This window comes from Struthio camelus, chromosome 2 (assembly GCF_040807025.1).
Source record: "Struthio camelus isolate bStrCam1 chromosome 2, bStrCam1.hap1, whole genome shotgun sequence".
NCBI lineage: Eukaryota > Metazoa > Chordata > Aves > Struthioniformes > Struthionidae > Struthio > Struthio camelus.
The window spans coordinates 134,918,355-134,945,262 of record NC_090943.1 but is presented as its reverse complement, the minus strand read 5'-3'; the positions used below and the strand labels follow the sequence as shown (position 1 = coordinate 134,945,262).

The window sequence follows — 26,908 nt, the reverse complement described above, 5'->3', positions numbered from 1 at the left end:
TCTATATGTTAGACTGTAGGATTCTGTTTTAAGGAAGAACTTAAAGGAATTTGAGTGGGGTGGGGTTTTTTGGTTAAAATAATAGCAAAGCACCAAGGACAAAGTAGACAGATATTTTTGTGTCTGATTGTGGAGTAGAGCTTGGTAACAAAATTTGGAGTGATGATATTTGAAACTCACCTAGCCTAGAAATGGTGAAAAACAATGTGGTGAAAGATGGTAAATCCTCTTAGACGGCATTTAATGAGTGAAGGAATGAAGGATGTTCTTGCCATTTTTTTTTTTTCTCTCTCCCAATTCTATGCATTTTGAACTTTCCCTCTCAAGTAACTTTCATGAAGGACAGAGGGGAAATCTGGATTTTCTTTGCCCAAAAGCTGCATAATTGTTCTGCATTAGAAAATATATCCCTTTTATTGGGAGGTCGCAAGCTCCCAAGTTTAAATGGAATAGGGGCTTTTACAGGCTGATTTATTAGAAGGCTTTGCTTATAAGCTTGTTTAAAAGTGGCATTAGCAAATTTGATATGAAAAAATGGCATAAAGAGATTTAGAGAAATTCTTATCATGGCCTATGAATAGATAATAAACAAAACGAACTGCTGTAATGTTGTCATTTCCTCCTTTCCCCCCAACGAACTGCTGTAATGTTGTTATTTCCTCCTCCTTAAAGCTGCTTTCCCCCCAACCTCCTCAAACGTGTGATTTTTGAAAGTTGCACTGGGAAGGGGAAGTAAATCTTATTTATTATCACAAACAAAGCTATGGATTATAGGTACTCTTGTTTCTGTGATCCTTTTTAAAGGCGTATATCTTCCTCCTCCATCAATAAGCCAGTACCTTTCTGGGCTGGGACTAGGCTTTTGGCCTGTGCTCCATGAAGTGCGTTCTTAACAGACCTCTGAGTAGCTGGTGTAGTGTGATACAAAAGACAATTACTCATTAAGTTGTAACTTTGAGCAGCTGAAAATTAAGACAACTGCATGTTAAGTTTCTTTATTTTAAACAGTACTAGGAGTTCAGCGTTTTAAGTTCAGTGTTTTAAGTTTGAATTACACAAAAAGTATCAAACCTCAAGGCAAGGCAGCCTTTCTGTGGCCAAATAAATCTTTCAGGTAACTTTGGCGTTGATCTTGTTAGTATTATCTCAAGTGAAAAGGTGTCTGCGGTAGTGGGAGATGTGAAATTGCAATCGTGCTTTAGGTTCCGCATCCCATTCTGTTACTCTGTTTTCCCCGGCATAATAATTGATATGAATCGAGTAGGTATATGTGATTGGAGTACAAGGTCATTTCAAATTGTTCATCGCTCAGATTTATTTTCTTACTAGTGATGAAGGTGAGGACTAGTAGAAGGAAATAAATTGTTACTTGTTTCTGTTTTAGCACTTTTTTTGTGTGGTTAATAACACTGCTTTTTTTCTTCCTTCTCTTCTTTCCCCTCTTTACCTTCTCCTTATGGGTCTGTTCTTGCCAGGTGTTTCACCCTTGGACCAGTGGCCCATGCAGGAGGGCCTCTGCTTTAGCAGTAGGGTTCTGGGAGGCTTTTCTTTCTTTCTTTCCCCTGTTGCACCCGAAAGCTAGTGCACCTTCAAGTTCCAACATTGCCCCTTCTTTCCTCTGCTGATGTAACCTGGAGCAAATAGTTCTGTTCTGCCTTGAATAGGTGCAGAAGAATATTACTGCAGGTGAGCACTTCAACATAAGTTTTCTCTTTTGGGAAAATGAGGCCTGTACAAATAGGCTTAAGTCTGAAATTTCAAGTTACTCTAAATTGTCAGCTTTTAAACTTGCTATCCCCTGTATCCAGTATCATCCAGTGGAGTTCGTCAAACTTCATAGTGAATGCTCTGAAGGACAGCATGGAGCTTTCCACTGTCTACGAAATAATAGTCCCAAGTACCAGTTCTGTAGCCTTTATCTGGAGCGGGGGAAGACAAATCTAGCCATTTAAAGTATCGGTTATGTCTAAAAGGGAAGATGCTTATCCAAATATGCAGCCAGATACCACTGTAATACAAAGATGTACATTTGGAACAACTTTTGAAAAACATGTGACTTCTACCTTCCCCCCCCCCCCCCCAGTCGATAATGGCTAATACTTGCTTTTTTGAAAGGGCAAGCAAGTTGGAGCCTTGAGGTAAATGGTCTAGATAATTTCAGAGTTTGGGGTACAATTAAGACTAGTAGTCCTGGTCACCTGGCTTTGTAGGAAAAATATAGCTTCTGTGTTAAAACTGATACATTCTTAGAACTGACCACACTAGTGATGCCAACCTGACAAATGCTTTGCATTTCTTTAAACTGAAGCCCCATCCGTCATCTCTGGCTTTTCCCAAAACATCCTGCGATCTGAAATCTGTTAGCGTGTTCTCTCTTTTGATAAGCCTGATCATGTCCAGCTATTCTTGTCATGGACCACTGTTTACCCTACCTGATTACAAAGGTATTGTGCCTTCCGTGATATGGAACCTGTGAAATATTTGAATACATGCACAACTTGCATTTTCTGTGTTAATAATAATTCCTACCTTTATTTTGGTCGTCTTTATGTCTTATAATTTATCTTTTAAAATATTTGTGAAATTAGTAGCTTGGTAACTCCCATATAACCAACAGTGTCTGTAAAAGTGGTCTATAATGGAAAAATATCCTCCTCCCTTCTCCCCCTCCCCCCCACCCTGTATAATTCTAGGTTTCAAGGGCTATTTAACCTAGACTAGTTTTCTATGAAATGAAAATCTTGTTGTCAAGTCACTGAAATTAAGCAAATTTTATAGTTAGGCTTCTGTTTTAAGATAGAGGTATTTTAACAGCGAGAAGTTGAAAACAATGTCGTGAAATATCTTCCTAATACCTTGAAACGTGTGTTGAGTCAGCAGCTAACTAAAGTTTTAGTTTTGAAACTTGATAGATTCCAGCCTTTGGTGTCCCTTCAAATAAAACCATCCTTTGCGCAGAGATTGAGCATTTGGAGTTAGATGTGAGCTTTGTGAAGCTGTGGAAAACAAGGCTCGGGTCAGACGGCCAGAAGTCACTCTTTCAGGATTTCTTTGAATTGGTCATTCAAGTGAATGGCACTCACTTTCCTTATATCAGTGTATATATCTCCCTTTCTGTTGGCTAGCTGAGTGACTGCAGTGAAGTGATGTTGTGGGGTCAAGCAGTAAAGATGGCCCATTGCACTAATTTTTGTATATTAGAAGTTATTTATACTTTTATGAACCTGAAAATCCATGTTTGCCACTAAAGAAAGAACAGGAATTATTTAATGGTTAAATTTTATCGCTCTATTCTATAATAAACAAAGCCTATGATGCAGAAATTTGCTCTTGGCTTAAGAATGGTATTTTTGTCATGTCTATAAATATTTCATTTTTTAAATACTATTTGAGTATAATTATGGTTCAGTTGACGATCACTGCATAATTGCACCTGATAGACTGAGTGGATGCATTGCATGTACCTTTGGTAAAACATCCTTCTATATTATGATGCTGAATGATAAAGCCACTGGTAGTCTATTTTTCTCCTGCAAAAGTTTTGCAGTTCTGTGATATCACCGTTAATATCCCTTTAAAAACACTTCTAAGTTGTTGGAGAAGCATCCTGTGTGATAGCTCTTGTGTTCAATGAGTTCTTAGGTGTTTCTGAAAGATTTATAGTGAAGTCCAAAGCCTTTCAAGGCCAAGTATAGCAGTCTTGTCAGATATAGCTTTACAGCCTAGTGACTTATAATGAGAGTAGAATATAATTAGAAATTGTCCATGTCTTTACTGAGTACTGATGAAAACTATGGCTCAAAGGTTAATTCAAATAATAATTAATATTAGTTTCTGTCAGAACAGAGTGGTAATGAAATCTCTGTCATTTGATGACTTTTTTTTAAAAAGTGGATGCCTAAGAACTGGAGCCTGCAGTTTACCTTTCTTGATTATGTTCAGTTTTCTTGCAATCAGCTTGATAGAGCATAATTTGAGGGTGATTTACACATACTCACAAATGTTACAACCTACAGTGAAAATCATATCGTGTTGTATCTGTATAAGAAGAGAGGTTCATAGCTAGTTTGCTGAACTAGACAGATTTACTGCAAATGATACTGAAGGACCGTATAAGGAATTTTCTCTGTTAATAACTGAGCAATACCATGTGTTTGAGGAAAATATTCTTAATAAGATTTGTTCAGATGAGAAAAGTGGAATGTTACATTGATGTTTGTTTAAATTGGACTAATTTCAATGAAAGCGACAGACCAGGTTTTGCTGGCAACCAAAACAAATTCTGTTCAGTTCCTTTTCCTGAGTTTAAATTTTCTATTAAAAAAAAAAAAAAGTGGTTAGCTTTTGCATAAACCAGAATATAATTTTCTACCTGCAAGTAGTCAGAGTGAATTATTAGACCTGTTGTTTTAAGAGTTTTTTTTTCATGAATACTTTGCTATCTTCGGGTCTTCTAATCTTCTTCTGTAAAATCTGCCTACCAAAAAACTTTTCCAGAAAGTTATTGCTATTGCTTGCTTTTGTGGGTCCAAATAATTCTACCTAATACGCCTTTTTCAAACTTCTCCTTTCTATGTAGTCTGTCTAAATTAAATGTTTTCAATCAGGCTGCCTCCCACATTTAGAGATGTGATGTAATTTTAAGTCTATTTCCTCTATTGCCAAAGAGGAAACCTAAATATCTCTGTTAGATCTGAGAATGATCATGTATTTTCATTCTTATGCTTATGAAAGCGATCACAAGATTGATTTGCCCCCCCCCCCCCACACACACACACTCTCTTGGTTAATGCTTTCCATACAAACTCATTCACTTTTTTGAGAGAGCAGGAATCCTCAGCCATGATCATACATGACAGTAACAGTTGCACCCAGCTGGCAATGAGTTGCACAGTATGGTTGAGAAAGGTGTGAGGTTGGGGATTGTTTGTTTTTTAGAACTGTTGAGGTGAGAGATGTGACATGTTCTATCGTTCTCCCAAACCTATCCCTGCGGATCTGGCTTCCTTCCTCACGTACTTTCCAGATAGCATTGACCAAAGAGACTGTATTTTGCCCAAGCTTCCAATAAGTGAGCTTGAAAAAAAAAAAAAAAAGTTGTGACTGTAGCACTGAGGAAATACTGTGTAAAATTAGATATCTGAAGTGTTATTCTTCTGCCTTATTTTACTGTAAGGAGAGAAAGATTGGCTTGGGAACTGCGAGCTGCACTTCAAAGTCTTTTTGAGATCTCCGAAGCTACCTGGTTTGAAAACTGTAGCAAACAAACTTTATAATGAGGTTGAAACTTGCTCGTCCAAAATGAAATACGCATATACGTTTTTCAAAGGTTAGCAAAAGAAATTTTAAAGGACAGACTAAAATCTTTTTCTTACTACATTGGAGTGGCACGTTTATGCTTAGTCCTTTGACAGAATCCAAGGCTTGTGGAGTTGGTCAAGCAGCTTCTACAGTAGGTCTGCTGCAGTGATACTGGAAAGAATGCTTCTAAATCTGAAATACCATGAGACTTACTGAAACGTAAACCTCCACTACAAAAATGTTCTGTTCGCGGCAAGGCCTAACATTTGAAAATTTGTGCTAATGCTCTAAGGTGTCTGAGTGCAAATAGATAGAAATTTAAATGAAGGTGCTTTGAACGTCCCCAAAACATTTTATGTTTCTGTATATTTCTCAAATTGGCAAGTTAGAGGACATATTAGGTTATTCTCCCTGTCCTTTTCTAGGACTGGTCTACATATCTCGTATTGATATAGAGGTATTGATTAAGGGTGCCCCTGCTGTCTTAACTAAATACATGCACTGGTTTAAATATGCTATCGCTCAACAGAAATGAGGCTATGTGATGGGGAAGGGAAAGGGAAGATTGCCATTTCAGTTCCTTTCTTTTTTTATAGTGTAAATGGGAAAATTTCATGTTTTAGGTCTGCCCGAAACGTATCGTACGCTGCCTCGTAGCTTGCTTGCTCCAACCCCTTGAAATTCTTCAGGAAGAGAATCTTCTCGAGGCATTGCGCCTATGCTGGGGAATAGACGGTTGTCGTGTGAAACCGATGTGAGCCTTAGTTTTACTCTGCCTCCACTAAAATACACTTTTACGGTAGTTTGTGCAGGATCAGCACAGAGGAGTACAAAGAGGGAGCTTTTCAGTACAAAGGCTGCCTGTTTGGCCTGCCCAAACCACCGTGAATGTGTTTAAAGGGGACTTTTATTACCATGGAAACTCTCAGACAGGAAGGAATTTGTCCTGCCATATCTAGAAAATAGTCTGTAATGGTCAGCTCTTGGAACAAAAGTGCTTCAAATAGTGGGATATGTTTAAAAATTCTTGTGGTGAATATGTTTTTAAAAAAGAAATATATAAAAAACAATTTTATGCTAATAGACTTTTAATATGGGGATTTAGAGAAGACTGCAGATGAGTACAATGTGATCAAGGGAAGCACTGTGAGAAAGTTTTCTAATTACAAGCAGACTAGCAAGGCTTCCTTGGTGTTGCGTGGATGTAGAAGAAATATTCTGCCTTTAAGTAACATGTTTATCCATCACATCCATTTATTGATGGACCGTGCATGTGCTTGGATTGAACTATTGGAGGCAGAGTCCTCTGAGCACCATGAATTAATTGCTTTTGGAATGCCTTAACTAAAACCTACTTCTTTGGCTCTCTTGACAAATATCTTTAGTATTGACAAATGGCCTTTATTTTCTCACGCTAAGATATAACTTATCTTTTAAAAAACAGAAAAAAAAACAAACCTAATGCCAGATCCTAAAATATTTGCACATCCTTAACTGCAGTTGTATGTTGTTATTATAATAACTCGAAGTCAGCCATTGTCCCTTCCATCCCTGACAGGAGCAATTGGTGGTAACTGCAATATTTTCCATGCTTTGAGCAGTGTCCAGTGTTGATTTGATTGAAAATTTGAGCAGTTAGATGCAAGGTATTTTTTCACATATTTGATCAAATCAAAATTCCTTTCTACTCTGGTAGTCATACTAGCAGACTCTAGTTTCTCATGTTCCTTCCATACAGCAAACATGCTTGGCTTCTTTTAATGCTGCACTTTTCAAGTTAGGTTGTGGAACCACCTGGTTGTGGCCTGAAGGCAGTCTGAACAAGTGGTATAATGCAATGGGTAGTGCTTGCAGCTCGAAAGGAGTCATCCCACTTTTGCTTCTTCCCTTGTGCTGATGGTACTCACCTGCCCCTGTGCTGACACCCTTCTGTTGGCAGCTAATGGTTAGATTGGCTTATTTCTAGTGTCAGGCTGCACCGTGACGTTTTCTTAAGATGTTTGGGGTTAAACAGTAGAATGAAGGCGTCTTGTGATTCGAAACAGGAAAAACTAAGGAGCAAAAAGTGTTGTGGGAACTTTCTGCTGCCCCGTCAATGTTGTACTTGCTTACGGCTGCTGCAAATCAATGTTCAAAGTCTAATTGTACACGGCAGGCCAGGTAAGGAACAGCTATACATATAATAGAGTATTTCTGTGTGCCTTCTACAAACATTGAATGACCTTGCTTGCATCGTCTAGGTTAACATTTAAATCTGTTGCTCTGAAATGAGAACTTCTGTCTTACGCATTGATCAATTCAGTTGCTTGTCTGCTCTTAGAGATCCAAAAGAATTGAAGAAGGTAGCTCCCTCCAGGATTAATAAAAAACAAAACACCGCTCAACTCTTCCTTTTTCTAAAACAAACTCCTGCTCAGTGGCTTTGTTTCTCTAATTTGGCTTGGCCATGCCTTTTGTCTCTGGATTAGACTACCTCCCAGACTATTCCAGAGGATGTGCATCTTAAGTTTGGACAGTCTTACCAGGAGTGTGAAACTCCTGTGAGATGTTTTTCCCTAATACTTAGCTCAGTGGAGAAAGGAAGTACTGGTGACATCATGTATGGCTTAATATGGTTATTAACCGTGCAGGTGTTGGAAAGCTGTGAATCTAAACTGTACTGGGGTAATTGCATAGTGTCAATTTTATCTTCAATTTTTGTTCTTCCTCACTTATGTTTTTTTTTTCTTCTTAAAATGGTATTTCTGTTTTTGTATTTCTGTGCTGCTGTGGTACTGTAGTACCTCTTATTTAAAAAAAAAAAAAAAAAAAAAGTTCCCTCAGACTTTGATCAGTTTTGATCTCAGTTCATCAACTGTTTCCTTTCCTATATCTCTATTATGCATTTGTAGGTTTTGTTTTTTTTTTGGGGGGGGGGGCTGTCTTTCCTCACCATCTCAGTTTGATACTTCTGTCTCAAGCTGGCAATTCTTTATCTGCTGTATTTTTCATGGAGGAGGGAAATATGAGGTGGTTCTTTTTGCTTCTTTCCCAGGTGCTCTGATAAGCTTGCACACAGTGTTTGGCAGTCCCTATTTCATGGCTTAGTGTTGCTGTTTTGATTCCCCTAATGGGAAATCTGGGAGATACTGAAACATCCAGCCATGTACCACTTCCCTCGACTTTCTCCTGAGCAGCTCCATCAGTTTGGTTTGCAGCAGTGTGATGGCTGTGTGCAGGCTGTAGAGCTAGGGAGATGGACTTTGTGCCCACCCCCACGCACACACAGACATTTCCCTTCTCTTCAGCTGTTCTGTTTTCCATCTGTTACAGGGCCTTCTGGTGTGATTGTTTCCTCATCTGGTGAGCTGAATAAAATGTTTAAGGACCAGACACTGAACTGACCTAAGAATTAGAGGTTGTGGTTTTTGAGAAAATGACTTGCATACTTATTTCCCTTTGCTCCCAGAACCTTGGCATATGACACATATGCACACACATATGCACATCTAATATCTTAAAACTTTGTTTGTTAGGTACGTTTTCTTTTCTGTATAGCAAGCGTATTCATTCATCTCAACTGTGTAAGCAACGCTGTAGGCCTATCTTACATGGCACCCCCCCAGTGTACGCTATGCTTTGTTCTTTGCTGAACGTTCTTTGCTGAACTCAGAAATACACAATGATGTTGAATGTTAACTTGCAGCAGACAATGGACAGAAATGGCTGAAGCCTTGTTTGTGAAAATGAATGTGCAACTATAATACATAGCTGAGGGAGACGTTAAGAAACCAGTGTATACGTACAGCGTAGCATGTGAGCTGCTCCATGCTCTGCAGGCCCTGCGTTGGCCACTGCTGTTTCGGCCCACAGAACAGGAGAACTTTACTTCATAAGGTATCTTCTCTTTTGGCAGACAGATGCCTGCTGCCCATCTTCAGACTGCTATTTTAGGCTCTTCTGGTCTTTAGCACTTCCCTGATCCTGCAGTTACTTAGATGATCCCTTTCAGAGATGTCTGGTTTGTTGCTCACTTTTGAGCAATACCGGTAAGTAACAAAAAGCAGAAGAGGAGGTGGCAGTACAGTATTGGAATCAAGGAATATTCTTATGAAGCAGAACAGTTGAGCAACAAAATGCCCATTTGATATTTGAAAAATTGTAACCACTTCTGACTTGTCAGTGCATAGAAGCCCTGCAAAACTTCTGTTAATTATCCCTGCTGAAAGTATTCTGATTTGTCCTAAGTGCAGTCACTCAGTCAGATTGGCCTAGTAAGCGAGTAACTTCCTTTTTTCTCATGATTTCATCATCTTCCTTTTGGAACTATTTATTGGCATTTTAAATCTATTTAGGCTACTTATATCTGTAGTCTGTTAATATATGTAAATGAGAAATGTATCTAGCACCATTTTTGTAATTGACTGATGCTTTAATTTCCAGAATGTGACTACTGCTTAGCATATGTGAGAGAAGCATGCTCTGACAACTTGGTCTGTTTTTGAAGACTCCTGTGATCTCACAGAAGGCTTTTTAATATTTATTCATCACTAGTGTTATGGTTGTGTTTTGATGATAGTCACTTAGGAGATGGGTGTTAGGCAACCAGTTGAAAATTACTGTAAAGTGATTTTTTTAAGTGATTTGTAGATTCAACTTGAAATCCCTGAGCACATCAAAAGTGCTAATGCTCATTCTCCTGAAAGGAAGGTTTCTGTGTTTCTCAGATTAAACCCCCGGCTAACATAGAATTCAGTTTTAACCTGGTATGTGTAGTTTAATCTGTGATTTCTAAGTGGGGACCGTGCATTTATTAGCTTGGTATTGGCAAATTGGATTTTGGAGAAATAAAATATTGTAGAATTGCTGATATGAGCAACTGCTTGCCTTTTTGGAAGACAGATGCGTTACATTATCAGAGGTAGTGTTATACTTCTAAGTGACTTTCTAGGCATGACTAGTCCATGCAGTTGTCACACATTATTCTGTACAGAGAGAACAGAAAAAAGAAGCTCTATGTCAATGAGATGCGTTGTCTTCTTGAAAAACGTGGAGCAAATGAAATAGTGATTGAGAAAGAGAGGACTCGGTGAAGTAGGACTGTTTTTAGTGAGGGATAATAGTTCTGTGACTCAGGTTTTGAGTTGCGTGTGGAGCCATGAGCAACTGCAATGCTGTTTATAGGTTAGCAGTTCAGCTGAGTAACAAGAATGGTTTTGGAGATGTCTGGTGAGTGGCTTGGCAATGATTTGGAAAGAAGCTTTCCTCTTTTCTCCTCCCGCCACCACCCCCATCTTATGCGTCAGAGCTTTACTAGAAAAGATAATAAATCAGGGCTAAGGGAAGACCAACTTGTGATTTTTGAAAATTGGGAACAGCAGTGGAGGGAGTGAGCATCTACTGGTGCTTTAATAAGTTATGTCATTTGGGTACGCTAGTCTGTCTAGTTAAAAAGCTCTAGCATTAAGCAGCTAGTGTATGATGTAGCAGAAATGGGAAACTAAATGATGGAATTAGTGGTTGTTTTAATTTGAATTTCAGTCAAAACTGCAGACTTCTAGGTGAAAAAGTAGGGAAGACAAGCTGGACAGTATTTTGGCTCCAGTGAAATGTAAAGTTTGTTGCAAAAATTGAAATCTTACAGATTTGAGAACTAGACTGAAGAAGATGATTTCAGAGTGTGTTCTAAGCCCTGTTTCATTTGTAAAGTTATCTTACAGAGTGGTATGTCTTCTGTAAAATAACAGAGGGGTGCTTCTTTTCTAACGGAATTAAAAAGCAGCAGTATAAGTGATTGGACTATATTGCTGTCATAGGTTTGAAATAGAGGAGCTACATTAGATTTCCATCTTGCAGATGTTCCTTGCATCATTACTTTGTTGATGTATACTTTCTCCGTGCTTCTCAAATGAAAGTCTTTTTCAAACTTGTTTTAATTGGCTTTAACGCAGGGGGAAAAAAAGACGTTGAGTGCTGCTGTAGGCCTTAACTGCTGGCTTACTCCAATTTTGATTCTGTTACTTCATTCAGTGCTTTAGCAGGTGAGAGGAAGCTCAGTTTTGTCTGTGTCTTGCTGTAGAAGACATAGGGAAGGGATGTGATATATGAAAAGTTAACTATACGTCTTCAGGTGAAGTATCATGTCATGGCCGTATTGATAATCTCAAACTCCCCGATAATTGGCTAGGGCTATTTGCAGAGCTGGTTGACAGCATGGAGCTGAATCTCCTGGTTTAAAGGTACTAAATTGAGTTACCTGTTTATTTATAGGCAGAAAAAGTGAGTTAGAGATGTTCTACTAAGAAACAGGGAATTGACCCTTTTTAGACGTGATACTGATGAAGAACTGTTTGGTTTTTGTTTGTTTGTTTTTAAGTTGATATTTCAGTTACTATTAACTTAAAAAAAAAAAAATATATATATATATGTTTTTTTCAAATATAGATAGAAATTCCTGTCATAGCATCCTCCATCCCTTCTAAAGAAGGAGTTGTCAAGAAGAGTTACTAGTGTATGTGCACCTTTTATTATTTGGTTTCATTAACACCTAACTGAGGCTTCAGTAAATGCAACTATCTAAAAATCTAGGTATTAAATAATCAAAAAATAGATCTGATGCCACTGATGGTTTTTGGTAAGTGTTGATATTCTCTATTTTGATAGAAGAAAAAGTTAGTATGGCCAAGACTGAGGCTTAGAATTTATTCAGCAAAATTGTCCTGTAGAGTTGCACCCCTTCCACCACCAAGCAGCAAAGTTACTTTTTAAGTAGCCAGAAATAAAAAACAAATGCAGTCTTCTCCCAGAAGAAAAGGCACTAAAAAGCTTAATGCTAAATAAATACTTCTAGGGTTTATTAACAGCAGTCTTCAAGTAAGTTCAGAATGCAGCCCTTGCTGTAATCCCAGCTTGCAGTGACAGGCATGACTGACTAGTGAGGTGTGCTTTTTGAAAGGGAAATTGTCAGCTGGCTTACATGGATGCTCAGAAGCAAGCTGGGACTCCAGACAAACCTGATTAACAAATCCAGTTGACAGCTGTTGCTATTGCTACTGTATTGCACACATCTCTTCATTAAGCTGGTCCAAGTATTCCCCTTGCTTAATTCTTCTCATCTCTTTTTGGTTTCTGAGAAATTTGCAGAGCTGTGCAAAACGTGTTGGGTGCTGTGGAGGTAGCATAGGTGCTGTTGGTGTTAAGTCCTTCTGGTAGCATCTGTTACGCTTACCGAGAAGCGAGAACTGGGTTTGATGGAACTCTGAACAAAAAAAGCCTTCTTAACAGTTTTACAAGGACCTGTGTCCACCTGGTATAAATAGATTTATTCTGTTGGATCTTCATGTATTTAGAGTGTTAAGACACTGAAGTTTCTCAAATACAATTTTTCTTTGACAACTCCATGTCATCCAGACTTAGCCCACAGAGCTCTGGTGTACAGTATCCAGCAGGATCTGATTCTGATGACTGGCCGTGACTGAGATGAGATGTTTCACTGCTTGCTTTGCTTAGAAGCTGGAGTCTCAGATGAGGACGTAGCATGTGCTTTTCTGAACTGATCATCTCCCTTGCTTTTATTTCAAGGCTAAGTTCAGAGATCACTGTGCTCTGAAAAGAGAGGTACGTGGATTTTGGGTGCTGAATAGGGCAGGAAAGAAAGAATGATGATCTTGCATTCTTCAGACTTTGGTACGGTGCTCTGTGATCAGATACCACAAAAATAATTTAAAAGGTAGTGTAAAAGGTTGGCCGAAAAAGTTCATTGTGGACACTTCATTAGTGGTAGGAGGCAGTTCATCATCCTGTTAACTACTTTTACTTCCACATCTAATTTTGTACAGCTTATATCTCTAACTGGGGGGACAGGAAGATATTTTTATTCCTTTGTAAGCATCATTAATGAAACGGTTACCCGAGTTACAGCTGAAGGTCCAAATTATATTTACTTACACAGCTTAAGGATTGCTATTACTTAAATCATCTGTCACTAATTCCTATGGCTCCTAAATCAGTTGGTCTCCAGCAAAGCCTCAGCTGTGTGTTTTCCTCAGCTGTGCTCTATGGGTTCCAGGTGATGCAAGTCTTTGCACCCTAACTTACAGAGAGGGGCCACTTCTTAATGTACAAAGGGTCCTAAAATGATGTCATTTACTCCTTGCTTCTCAAGTAGAAGATAGTGTTGGGGTTCATGCTGACTGTTCTGTTCTGGATGAATCATTTGGTACAGATAAAATCCATTTGGAAATCTTACTTAGTATTGATATCTCAAAAGCTCTTTGTACTTGTTTTCCAATTCATCTGTTTACATAGTTGGTAAGCAAAGGAATACATTTCAGCTGTTTGTGTTAGTTTACCTCTAACTAGGAGGTGTTTGACCCTAGAATAAAGATTATTTTTTTTTCTAGTAGTGCTTCTGCACTGCACTGTAGAATAGATAATAAACTAGCTTTGGAGGTCTTGCCCTGACAGAGGACTGCTAAAAGTAAGTGCAATAGCTCGCAGTTTGGCTCCATGTCCGGGTTGCACTACAGTAGCTGCAGCCTTTCAAATTTGTATGGTAGCAGTCTTCATGTAATACTTGATTAGGATGCCTGACTTCTGTAGTTAAAAGATCTTGGCTCCTTAAGTATTTTTGATTGCCTTTTATTTTTTAAGAGTCATTTTATGGGCCAGAATTTCACTTTATTTCAGGTATTTAAAAACACAAAATAAAGAAATTGCCTGACCAACAGAATTTGCAGTCTAAACTCCTCCAAAGATATCAAAATAAACTTTGCTATTTCTCAGACTTGTAAAATAGTACTCTGATTTTTCAATCGACCTGACCCTTCCATTTGATTTGCTTGCTTTTCCCACTTTAAAAAAAAAAAAAAAATCTAAGCTCTAATTTTAACCTTACAGGTTTTTAGTGAATAGGAATATATTTTTGTTTTTTTTGAAGGGAGAGCGTGGCAATGGATTTATTTTTAAAAAGTCTCTTAAAGTTTTGTAGATGGTGCAGCAGGTCTAAGATTCATAGCTTGACAGGCAAATTTAACCTGAATGCATGTCATTAGGAACAGGTGAAGATAGTGCTTTCAGTCATGAAATTAAGCTTGCCTTGCTTTTTGAGAAAAGGTAGGGCTACCTATTGCGAAATAGAACCAGTTCCCAAGTTTGTTTTCAGATGAGTAAAAATTCTGTCACATCTTATCCATGAATAAAGATGCCACAATATTCTTGTATGCTCATCATAGGTCTCTGAAAAATTCATGGGGAATTGAAGGTAGCCTTCCTGTAAGGTATAAAAGATTTCATGGTAGCTGAATGTCAGCTGCTTTCACTGCTTGCAATACTTGCAATGACTTGAATAACTGTGGCTCTGGATAGTTGATCGGTAATTATCTTTGATTTGCAAGTCAGCTTGCAAGTTCTTCAAAATGTTGATTAAAAGGGAAATGAGACTAGTTCTAAAATTTTGCATTACAAATTCTTCCCTGGAAGGCACTTTTTTTTTTTTTTAAACATAAATGTGTTGGAGTCATTTTAGAAGTGTATACATAGGAATTAAACAACACACACTTGAAAATGTGTGTGGACTGGAAGAGACCTCTTAAAAGTTTTGCATAAGACAGTTAGGTTTTTCTCTTCCTTCTGAACCTCAGCGGTTTTTATAGAGGAAAAACATTTGAGCTCAGCCCTGCCTGGAAAGGAGAGCCACACAGAAGTATGACAAGACACCTTGATGAGGGTTGCAGGGTTCTGACAGTCCCCATTCCCATTTGTTACTTCTGCAGGATGGCTTACACTACATAGGCACCTTCTTCCATATTTGTATACAAACCTATAAGCCATCACCTGGCTTCTGTTCAATTGTGGATCAAAGCAAATGATAGTAGGAAATAAGTGAACTTGAAGGCAGCAATTTCTTTATTTTTAAATGCCATATAGATTTTTACACTGGGAACTGTTGAGAACTAGCAAGCCCTTTTCCATTTGACATGCTCCTTTGCAGAGAATAGCTTGATCTGGTCATTTATGTTGTGCTGTAAATGATCAAATATCCCCTCGTTTATTACTGTGAGCCAGGTATCTTTTTTTTAAACAAAAAAAAAGGCAAGAAAACCACCACCAACAAAAAACAAACTTCATTTATACATGCGAGTGCCTGCAGAGGCACTCTCTCTTTATTCCAGAGGCCAGGAATAAACCACCGTTCTGGAGTATCTTTTTTCATAAAACAGTAGAATGCTCAAGATAGATATCAAGTTTTGGGGGGGGGACGGGACCTGAATAACCCAAATGAGTTTTCCAACAAAGAGTAGTTGTGGAACATGGGTTTTGGTATCTGAACTATGCCTCAGCTACCATTTGTTTTTTTTTTTCCCCCCCTGGAACCCTTTTTCTTTATGATGGACTTACCTCTAAGTTTGTGAAATAACTTAAGAAATATGGTCAGGCGTAAGAATTTAACACTGCTTTATGTAGTTCTTTGCATATGATAAAATACTTTAAATAATTAGTCTGTTAGGAAAAGGATCTCTAGTGCCAGAAAGCTAGACTTCTAAAAGCCAATGGATAATGTGTGATTTCATTTAAAATACTTTCTAAAGCATTGATATTACAAAGCTGGTAATTTGTAAAGCTTTTCCAATGTAATATGCAAATTCATTATTTGTTGAAAGGTTCAAGATGACATGCTAAATGTACGTACTGGGCAAAAATTACCATCAATACTGAAAGTTGACTAAGGGCTTGAGTTCAAACATAGGATGGTTCATCTTGCCAGTTGAAAAGAGCATAAGGCAAAACTACCATTTTTGTCCTGCAGTTCTGAAATGTGTTCAATGAAAACTCTGGCTTTTCACTTTGGATATATATAAGGTGTATTTATCTTCACAAAAATGAGTGTGGATATGTGGTTCCTGTACAAGCGCAGACTGCGATCTACCAGTATTTATGAAGAACACATGTACAGGAAAATGACTCTTAAGTACAAGTCATAAATTGAAATGATTATAGAATATACATGGACAAATATACCATGTGTGGTATTGGTAGACTGTAATTTCATCAAGTGGTTTTTCAGACTTCATAAAGTATGAATGAAACATGATTGTATTGGCCTTATAACAGGTAAAGGAAAATATAAGGTCTGGCTACTTTAAAGTGCTCGTAATTCTACAGCTGGAAATAGCCTTTTGGGACGTGATTAAATCTTAAAACCTGCCCATGATTAAAAAAATACATTTCCGTGAAAATCGCGTGTTTAGAAACCCTGGGAAACATTTGAGTATCCACCTCATGACTTTTTACAATTCCCTGCTTTCTATATGCAAACATTGTGAGCTATTTTCAACAATTTGGCAAAAGGGTGGCGGCGGGGATTTTATTTTACTTTGAATTCTGCTCGTTCATCACCCGATTATTTTGTTGGTTACAACGGTGTTGTCATTTAGCCTTTTGTCATTTGGCCGGTACTCTTTTACTTGGTGCGACGTTAAAAACGCGAAGTGCTCTTGCCTAATGTTGCTGCTTTGCATGCCAAAAATGAATGAGGCAGCCATGCATTAAAAGGCACAGCCCTGCGCAAACCCTCCAGCTTACTGCGCTGACCTCTGCCCTTTTGTATCCTGTGACACTCAGCCTGTCTTTGTGCTCAAGTTTATTCATGATGGATACGTTTCCCTCCCAATCACATATGCTGGGCTCTTGCAGAGAGAACAGATAAATTATTTTCAGCTGCAGCCCTGGCAGGCTGGGGCTGGGGGGGGGAGGAAGGCTGCCTGTGCGCCGGAGAGAGGAGCCTGTTTGAGCAGGGGCCCCTCCGTAGCGTGGTCAGGACAGGGTGCAGTCTGAAACTTCTCCTGGAATATGAAAGGGGATGCCTCTCAGCCTCTCAGATCCTTTTTAAATGCAAAAGAATGTAGGAAATTGCCAGATCAGTTAGTTAATCAGTGACAACTGCAGTAGGTGTACAAAAAGCATGGCCCTTAACAAGAGTAATCAGTTGTGCTTGGTGTTTTTTCAGCGCCTCAGCAGGTCGCCGCTGGCCCCACCTCTTGAATCCTCCACTGGTTTAGTGTCAGCTTTATAAGAGAATGTAATTGCTAGGAGATTTCTTGGTGACTGATGGCGACAATATAAGTCTTCTCACTGACACCTCCCCCCCCCCCAGCCTTGCTTAGGCTTTTTGTTCATGTTATCGTCGCGTAGCTATATATCAGATCGGTAACTTGAACCACGTACCGACAATAGCAGAGTGTATACTTTGCACTGATGACTAAGAAGCGTCGCTGTCCGACCAAAACTGAAAATAATATTGACTATATGGGCTGTACTTGTAAGATTCAAGCCTAATTTAGAGTTATGGAAAATGTGTTACTTTTCCTCTTTACAGAGTTATTGCAAGATAACGCTGCTATCAAATATTTTCAGAAGTATTCCTGAAATATTTTTGTGACTGCAATTGTTTCTCTTGCTTATCTAGGACTATTTTTAGATAAAACCTTCCCCTTCTCACATCTATATTTTAAACTTAACGTGGGGACAGAGGATGGTCGTATGACCAAAAAAGGCCTCTTAAAATTCCAAGCTACGTAACACTGAAACTGAGGTGTTTCTGGCATAGATTGCTTCTTCCCCCCATGTAGTTTTCATAAATTGCTAGAAACTGCCTTTCTCCTTCTGGACTGGAAAGAAAAGATCATGTTTGAGGCTTCTTGTTTAACATCATAGATGCTGATTTAAAATTGGCAGTTCTCCTATTGGGAGCACAGTTTGCAGTCTAGCTGGTATAGCGAATATAGAGGAAAAGTCACTGAGAATTAGAGTGTATGTTGTTGCAACAAGACGCGACGGGTTTGCATCATAGTACTCCAAGGTGATGCTGCTGTAGTTCTTGTATCAAAGCGCCTGTGAACTTGAATGACGTAGGATATTGTTTCCAAATGCGTGGCACAGGCTGAACTCTGGCTGGTCGTTCTCGCATCAGCTGCTTGACAGCCACAAGCTGCCAAATATTCTAAGGCTGTTGTGCCCTCAGTTGCCTCTGTAAAAGCCAGTTCTTTGCCAAAGTACACGATGTATTAAGGAAATAAAATGCAATCTGATTCCTACTTAAATATTTTATGCAAAACTTACGTTTTTATGAATTTCTTGCCCAAAAGATGTTGCTGAATAATATTCATGTTGGTTTTTGCACTTGTGCAGTCAACTAAACCATGACTCCTGAGGAAATGGATGAGATTTTCACCCTCCCTACCAGCAACCTTAACGAGATACTGACTGCCTTAAATTTGGCACTGCAAATTTCTGGAAGGAAGGTCCTTCTGCAAAGGACTAACTAACTGGATAGATGTAAAATCAAACTTTTCAGAAATATTTATGCTGACTCCTTCCGCAGAAGGTAGAATATTCCTGAACTGCGTGAGGTCATTCTTTTCATCCTTGCAGGTCTGTTCTCCCTTCCCGGGGGAGAAGGGAGGGGGGGCAGGAAAAAGAAAAGGAAAAAAAAAAAAAGTAAGATTCTCAACATCCTTCGATCAGATACAAACTTAATTTTTAACACAACTGTACTCTCTGAAGTTTGTATTAGGAAAGCATTCTACATTGAAGAAGTGGCTTTTAGGCATTCGCATAACCAAGTTTCATTGGAAGCTACAGCCAAAATCACGTTATAATCGACTTACAGGTCTGCTGTTTTATTTTGGCTAGTCTCTATGCGGTGGGAAAGTACTGTGCATGAAAAGTTGTCTGTGATGTAAATGAGAACTAAGCATTAAACGAGTAGACCAGGCATAGTTCCTACGTTTGCAGTTAGGCACTTGCATAGCTTTGCATCAGAAGTGCTAATCACTCCATAGGTGAATACGCTGACAGGGTTGATCAGCTGTCTGCCACTGTATGAGCTTCTTGGCATAACTTACTGTGTTGTCAGGTTGTTACATGTATTTATAAAGTATTTGAATGTTTTGCCTCCGATTTTGTTCATTAAAGAAAAATATGACCTTGGTTACTGTCATTTATGTCATCTACTTCCATGTGGCAAATATTTAAATGACCAACCTCAAGAGCCAATAGGGGCTTAGCAATTTTGAAAAGCAGTTATATATAAAGCATTTAAAAATTAGGCTACTAAATCTACATTTAATCCTACGTTTTGAGGCTTCAGTCTCAAAATGACCTTTGGCACAACTTTGTTTTAGCGTGAGACCTATTTTAACCTACTGCTTTAAAATAAGGTGTTATTTGCAGTGTTCATTATATTGCATTGCAGGTGTGTCGTTTTGTTGTACAAGTAATTGTTCTCTTGTATCTGTCAAGTACTTCAGACTTGCGTCTGAGCTGCTTTGTTAAAAAAAAAAAAATCAGCTACATATGACGTCTCATTTCCCCTCCCCCCCCCAAAAAAAAAACAAAAAAAATCCCACAACTTCTGGCATTAAAGAATTGGTCTGGAGAAACATTTCTGGGATGTTCATGAAGTAAACAGCTACTGTATTAACTACTTTTCCAAATTCTGTTTATTCAGTTTTCATGCTGCTTAACTGTCAAGAAATACTGCTGAATTTCTTGCGCAGGAAAGCGAGACTTGAATTGGATGACATGTTTATTGCAGAAGGTTATTCTGAACATAAGAATGTAAAGATGATATTGTGGGAGGCACATAAATCGGTTTGTTGCCCTTGCTGCTTTTTGTTCTTGAGTGTTGATACCTGCTGCTTTGGCAAAAAGACTAAGGAAGTTCAAATTTTAGGTTTTGCAATGCTAGGTCAGGTTACGCTTAATGTAGCAGTCAGTTATGTTCCATTCCAAAAGTGAGGAGCTGATCAAGGCTATTCAGTCCATGTTGATCTGAAATATTAAGCTGAACAATGGTTAACCACTATTTAAAATCTGGGTCTAGCGGATCAAGATTGGAACATTGTAGACTAGAGTAAATGCAAGCTTTGTCTATTGAGACAACAGGGTCATTAAGCAATTGACTGTGTCCTGGTGGCTGGGATCACGCCATCACTTTAAACAGCAATATGTTGTTGAGGCAAGTGTTAAGGAAATCTATTCACAGACTCTTCGGGTCCAGTCTTGCTGGTGTAAACTTTCAGTTTGAGTCTCTCTGTAGAGAGACTACAGAACTTTATACCAAAATCTGTATATTTTGGTGTAAAATTAAAAAGGCTTGCTATCCTTAAGCTCACTATCTGTTTTTTATGCTCACAAATTTATTCAGCATTTTGTCTTTTTAAGATTCAGATATTGTCTCCTTTGTCCCTGAAAAATAGTGAATGTTTCATGAATATCAGCTGGTTTTGACTTACAGGAAAATGGAGAAAATGGTGCGTGAATGCATATTTTTAGAGTATTTAAGCCAAAAAAGACTTTAGGCCGAACTTACTGTTGTCAGTCTTGGTCCAGCCTTGATGTTAGAACATTTGCTTTTGTGGGGAAATGAACAGGAGCATTTAGCAAATAACTTTAAGCTAGAATTGCTTCCTAATGCAATTGCTATGCCCTGTGGGTTTTTTTCCTTCTTTTTCTTTTTCCTTTTTTTTTTTTTTTTAAACCTTGACCAGCCTTGAGGATTTAAGCAACGAAAATGATGTTACTTGTAATCAAAGAAGCAAAGAAATTATTACAACTTGTAATAAGGCTGCCTACTTCAGAAATAACTGTTTCAGCATAAATTTAAAGTTTTGACCCTATCTCCTCAACCTCATGACTTGCTTAACTATCTAGAAGATGTCTGTGCCGTTAGCATAGAAGGTTCAGAGCTTACTAGGTAATTCCAGCATTGACTGTTCTCTTACCAAGAAGTTGGTAGTTACTCGGATTGCTGTGGTCCTTCATTCCTAAATGTGCTCTGCTAGCCATGTGTTGCATCGCAGAGATGACTCTTATTTGGGGAGGTAGAATAAGATTTGGTGAAAGCACAACTTCTGACTGTAAAGGGCTGTTGTCATTAAACTTAAGGCTGAATTTAAAGCTGAAGAAATACTACTACAATTTAGAAACAAATTCTCAAGCACATTTGTGCGCTGTGTTTTAAACCCAGTTGCTTTAGCATTGACAGCTGGAGTGTGAGCTGATCTCAGCTTCTAGATAAAAATGCAGATCTAAAATCATAAATAGTGACAGTATTTTCATTTTTAATTCAGGTGTTACGTTTATTTGTACACACAGGGCTTCGTAAACTTAGAGATCACTTTTTAGAAAGTGTCTGCTCAGGAAACTGGAAGTGTTCTAGGCATCTAGTGCATCTCATTCCATGTAAGCAACAGTACCCAGTTCAAATCTGCAAACTGGGATGGAGTCAGCTGGGCAGGAATTAAGATGTCTTTAGTTAAGCAAAAACCTGAACTTACTTTCATTTATTTCTGTGGGTATAGTAGCAGGTCCTAACTACTGTTAGCTGATGTTGACTGTCATTAGTGGCTGGCCCTCACTTCAATTCGATTGGAAGCCTGTCAGCTGATGAACAGTAAGCTAAGCAGTACACCTCACATGCATCTTTGATTTCTGGACATGCTATGTCATTTTTTGTCTGTAATAATTAAAGTGAGTATTTTCCTATGTAGATTTCAGTTATTTTTATTGCAAAGTTTCATTACTATGTTGGGAGGGTAAGACATGCTTGTCTCTTCAGAATGAGTCTCGTAAGCATGATTTATATAATAAATTAGTAATAAACTCTTACCAGTTCATAATTCTGTGGATATAAATAGATTAGCTGATGGGTCAGATCCTCCGGTTGGCTCAGGTTTGATATTGTGTAGCAACAGCAGAATACCTGTGCACTGTGCTTTTTAGCATTTCCAAGCAGAGAGGCTGTTCTCCTAAATGGAGACCCTCCGTACGCTTTTGCCAGCTGCTGATTGCCCTATGCATTAGTGGAGGTAGAAGTATCAGAACTCTTCAGGTGACCTTAAATCACTGAGGTGAACTTTACCATGACAGAGCAGCCTGCTCTGGAGGCCTGAAACTTGTAGTGAAAGCTTGAATTGGTGAAGGAGGCTCCTTCTTGCTTTGTTGTTGAAACTTTCTTACGCTGCTTTAATAAACTGATTGAGGTGGCAAATATTACAGATGGCTTCTGTATAATACAGAAAACTTAAGTCAGAAGAAAGAGGTATTTGAGATGAACGTGGCATGTAGGAGTTTACCCCCAAGTGATTTAGAAATACAAGTGTTAATATCCCAGCCAAGCACTAAAGAGATTTAAGAGTGTAGTTTTAAAGGTGACATTCAAATGCTATTTTAAGAGAAGTGATAAATGCATGTGCTTTCCCTCTCGCCCTCTGCTTCATGTTGTAGAAGGTCCTCTTGACAAAGGCTACAAAAAGTGTAATAAACATGCTGATATTTTCTCCCCAAAACTTGTTTGGGACAAACTGAGTAGAGAATGCCAGGCATTTTAACTGAAGGCAAAGTGATTGAAATCTTCCTTCCTCTGACCCAAAATGTGCGAGAGAAAAGTACAAATTTGTAAATCTTATTTTGCTTTATCACTGATCAAGGGCAAGCAGGTATCTGCAAGTACAGTTGCGGCTAATGGCAAAGGAGTAAAAAGAGCTGTTCTACTTGCCATATAGGGAATGAAGAGTTTCTTGACTGTTGTCTTAATGTTTATTTTCAGATATAAGCCATAGCATGTAAATTTCTGATTTTAAGAAGGAAAGATAGCATTAGACTAGTTTTGGTCAAAATGAACAAATTCAAACAAAATCTTTTGAGTTTTTTTGAGGGCAGTGGGGTGGGCAAAGCAGCATTTCAGAACTTGCAATTCTTTGCTGTGGAAAAGCTAATCTGGAGCTTTTTTGAAACTAATCTGTTCAAGTGCTGCATTACTTTTTTCAAGTCCAAGTGCGTATCTTGTTAGGTTAGTATTTTATTATTTAAATTCCTATGTCATTACTGGTTCTCCTTAGTGAGTTTTGAAGATTGTAATTCTGGAGCAAACAAAACTTTACTGTGGTCTTCTGAAATGTTATAGTTACAGTTGTAACGTGATTATCTGAAGATGAATAATGAACTCCAGTGAAATTATTACATGGATTCAGAAATCTACCTTATCATAGAATGGGGCTTTTGAATTTAATTTTCTTATACAAATTGATTGTGCAGTTTTGCTTAAATGGGAAGAAGCATCATGTTGTTTCTCAATTTACAATTTGATTAAATTTAAAAAAAAAAAAAAGTGTGCCAAAAAGACTTAAATCTAAAGTTAGGTTTTGGAGTTTGGTATATGCTAAATGGTCAGAAAAATCTGTTGTCCGTAATAACTAACTTTAGTCTGTCGTAGGACTTGGTGCTGCTGCTTGCTCATCTGATTACACAGCTCAGGGGAATAAGGTTAAGGACATGCTGTTGGTAACTAGAGCGTTTTCAGGGCTTTAGTTTGGCAGATGGGCTGCTTGGCTATATTCATACATCTGCCTACCTGCTGTGGCAGCTGCTGCTGCTGCATGTTGTGTTCTTTTGTTCTATTCCACCCAAGAAAGGAACACTAGGAAGTGTAGTGAATGGATTAATTTAAGGTTAAGGCTAGTATTTTGCTTGCTTCCTAACTCTCTATCATAATAAAGCTTCTGATAAAGCTAATGAATCCTCGTTAAAGCAAATAGATTTTTAAGATATTTTGGAGCTACTGTTGTCTGAAACAGTCAAGTATATTTTTCTTTATATGGTGTGATGTCGATTTCAATATTTTCTTTTCTTTTCTTCCCCTTCCCCCACTTCCTCTAGGAGCAGTAACCAGACTTTGCCTGACACTGCGTGGTCCAAAAGAATTAAGGAAATATGGAATGACATGAAGGAGATTAGTTGAGGATTAAAGGCTTTGAGGACAAAACACCTCACCGAGGTGAAGCACAGACTAGCGTTCTAGTTGTAGCTCTGAGGAGCTGTGTGCTGAAAAAAGATGGCAGATCCAGGAATGATGAGTCTTTTTGGAGAAGATGGGAATATTTTCAGTGAAGGGCTGGAAGGTCTTGGAGAATGTGGATATCCAGAAAACACAGTAAATCCTATGGGGCAACAAATGCCCATGGATCAAGGATTTCCCTCTTTACAGTCATCTCTTCATCATCCCCCTGCAAATCAAAATCAAGCAAAGTTGACCCATTTTGATCACTATAATCAATATGAACAGCAGAAAATGCACCTGATGGATCAGCCGAACAGAATGATAAGCAGTGCCCCTGGGAATGGAATAGCATCTCCTCATTCACAGTATCACAACCCTCCAGTTCCTCAGGTTCCTCACGGCAGTGGTGCTGGTGGTCAGATGGGAGTCTATCCTAGCATGCAGAATGAAAGACACGGGCAACCCTTTGTAGACAGTGGCTCCATGTGGGGACCACGGGCAGTTCAAGTGCCAGACCAGATAAGAGCACCGTACCAGCAGCAGCAGCAGCAACAACCACAACCGACACAACCACCACAGGCACCCTCTGGACCACCTGGGCAGGGCCACCCTCAGCACATGCAACAGATGGGAAACTACATGGCTCGTGGTGATTTCTCAATGCAACAGCACGGTCAGCCACAACAGCAGAGGATGAACCAGTTTTCTCAAGGCCAAGAAGGCCTTAATCAGGGAAACCCTTTCATTACCACCTCAGGACCTGGCCACTTGTCTCATGTGCCCCAGCAGAATCCCAGTATGGCACCTTCTTTACGACACTCAGTCCAGCAATTTCACCACCATCCCCCCACTGCTCTCCATGGAGAATCAGTAGCCCACAGCCCCAGATTCTCCCCTAATCCTCCTCAGCAGGGTGCTGTTAGGCCGCAAACACTTAATTTTAGTTCTCGGAGCCAGACGGTACCCTCACCTACTATAAACAACTCAGGGCAGTATTCTCGATATCCTTACAGTAACCTTAATCAGGGATTAGTTAATAATACAGGGATGAATCAGAATTTAGGCCTTACAAATAACACTCCAATGAATCAGTCTGTACCAAGATACCCAAATGCTGTAGGATTTCCATCAAGCAGTGGTCAAGGACTAATGCACCAGCAACCCATCCACCCTAGTGGCTCACTTAACCAAATGAACACGCAAACTATGCACCCTTCACAGCCTCAGGGAACTTATGCCTCTCCACCTCCCATGTCACCTATGAAAGCAATGAGTAATCCAGCAGGTACACCCCCTCCACAGGTTAGACCTGGTAGTGCTGGAATACCAATGGAAGTTGGCAGTTATCCAAATATACCCCATCCTCAGCCATCACACCAGCCCCCTGGTGCCATGGGAATTGGACAAAGGAATATGGGCCCCCGAAACATGCAACAGAATCGTCCGTTTATGGGTATGTCTTCAGCACCACGGGAGATGGGTGGGCACATGAGACCAAATGGTTGTCCAGGTGTTGGCCTTGCAGATCCCCAAGCAATACAAGAACGACTAATATCTGGCCAGCAGCTGCCTAGTCAACAGCAGTCTTTTCAACAGCAAATGCCAACCTGTCCTCCCATGCAGCCTCATCCAGGGATACATCATCAGTCTTCACCACCCCCACATCCTCATCATCAGCCTTGGGCACAACTTCACCAGTCACCACAAAACACACCACAAAAAGTGCCTGTCCTTCAGGTAAGACACTTCTAATGGAAAAAAATATATCTTTAAATTGTGGTAGTGCATTTCAGTATACAGATACACATACAATTTTAAAATAGTTGTTCTTTTTTGATTCCCCTGTTTGTTGTTAATTACTTGTTACTCTATTTTCTTACTACGCAGAAGCAAGAGGTAAAATGAGGTTCAGGTAGCTTGCTAATGTTCTTACAGTGCTTACAGGATAACAGTATGGATATACCTAAATCTGATACAACAACAGGATGAACAGAAAACCTCTGTGTTTTTTTTTAATCATGTTGGTTCCTTTGAGGAGAAAAGGGAAAGCATGTGTGATGATTGTCATTTAAACAAATAATTTTCATATTTGCAAACTTTTAGGAAGAAGTTCGATTTATAATGGGCTTACTTTAACCAAACTGAAGGTTTTCCTTAAATGCTAAAGGAATACTTTCTCTGTTAAAGCTGATTTTTTTTTACATGTGAAAACATTTCCGGGATGAACTTTTTCAGCACTAAGTGATGGGGCAACAGTTTAGATGAAAAGAAGACAACAGATGGGAATTGTTGTCTCAGATTAGATCTTCAGAGGCTTAAATGAAATCTCAGATAGTATGGAAGTTTTATTTTACTGAGTCTCTGATCTGCTGGGTTTCAGTGAAAATATATTACTTCCATATTATTTTTTAATTAAAAGCTGGAAGTATTAAAACATCTTGATCTTCTGTAGCTTAGCAGGTTTGACTACGTGTTAGTGTTTTAAGCTTGAGCTGAAAAGATGCCTTTTGGGATCCTTAGATTTGCCATCGCTTGCCTCTGGCTCTATCAGTCAATCATTTAAGACGTTTCGGTACTGAGTGAATAGGTGGCCAGGATATCGGAGGTTTATTTTTTATTTATTTATTTTTAACCAGTCAGTAATTAACGCCAAGTAGCTCTCCGCATAAATATTTGGAGACAATTGTTGGAATGCAGTCATAATGATACGATGCTACAATAAGCCTAATAAATCATATAAACAGCTGTCCTAGCCAGTGTCCCAGGACTGTGTGGAAAGCAGCTGCT

At 38.9% G+C, this 26,908-nt stretch overlaps 1 protein-coding gene across 5 annotated transcripts in view; it reads left to right on the top strand.

The window, feature by feature from the left end:
• Positions 1–26,908, top strand: part of CHD7 (chromodomain helicase DNA binding protein 7) — a 132,475-nt gene that overhangs the window by 18,794 nt on the left and 86,773 nt on the right. For all 5 annotated transcript variants that reach the window (XM_068932626.1, XM_068932629.1, XM_068932627.1 and 2 more), the window contains one exon: positions 24,001–25,858. In XM_068932626.1, coding sequence (XP_068788727.1) covers positions 24,176–25,858 — 1,683 coding nt within the window. In that variant the 5' untranslated portion in view covers positions 24,001–24,175. The remainder of the gene's footprint in view (positions 1–24,000; positions 25,859–26,908) is intronic.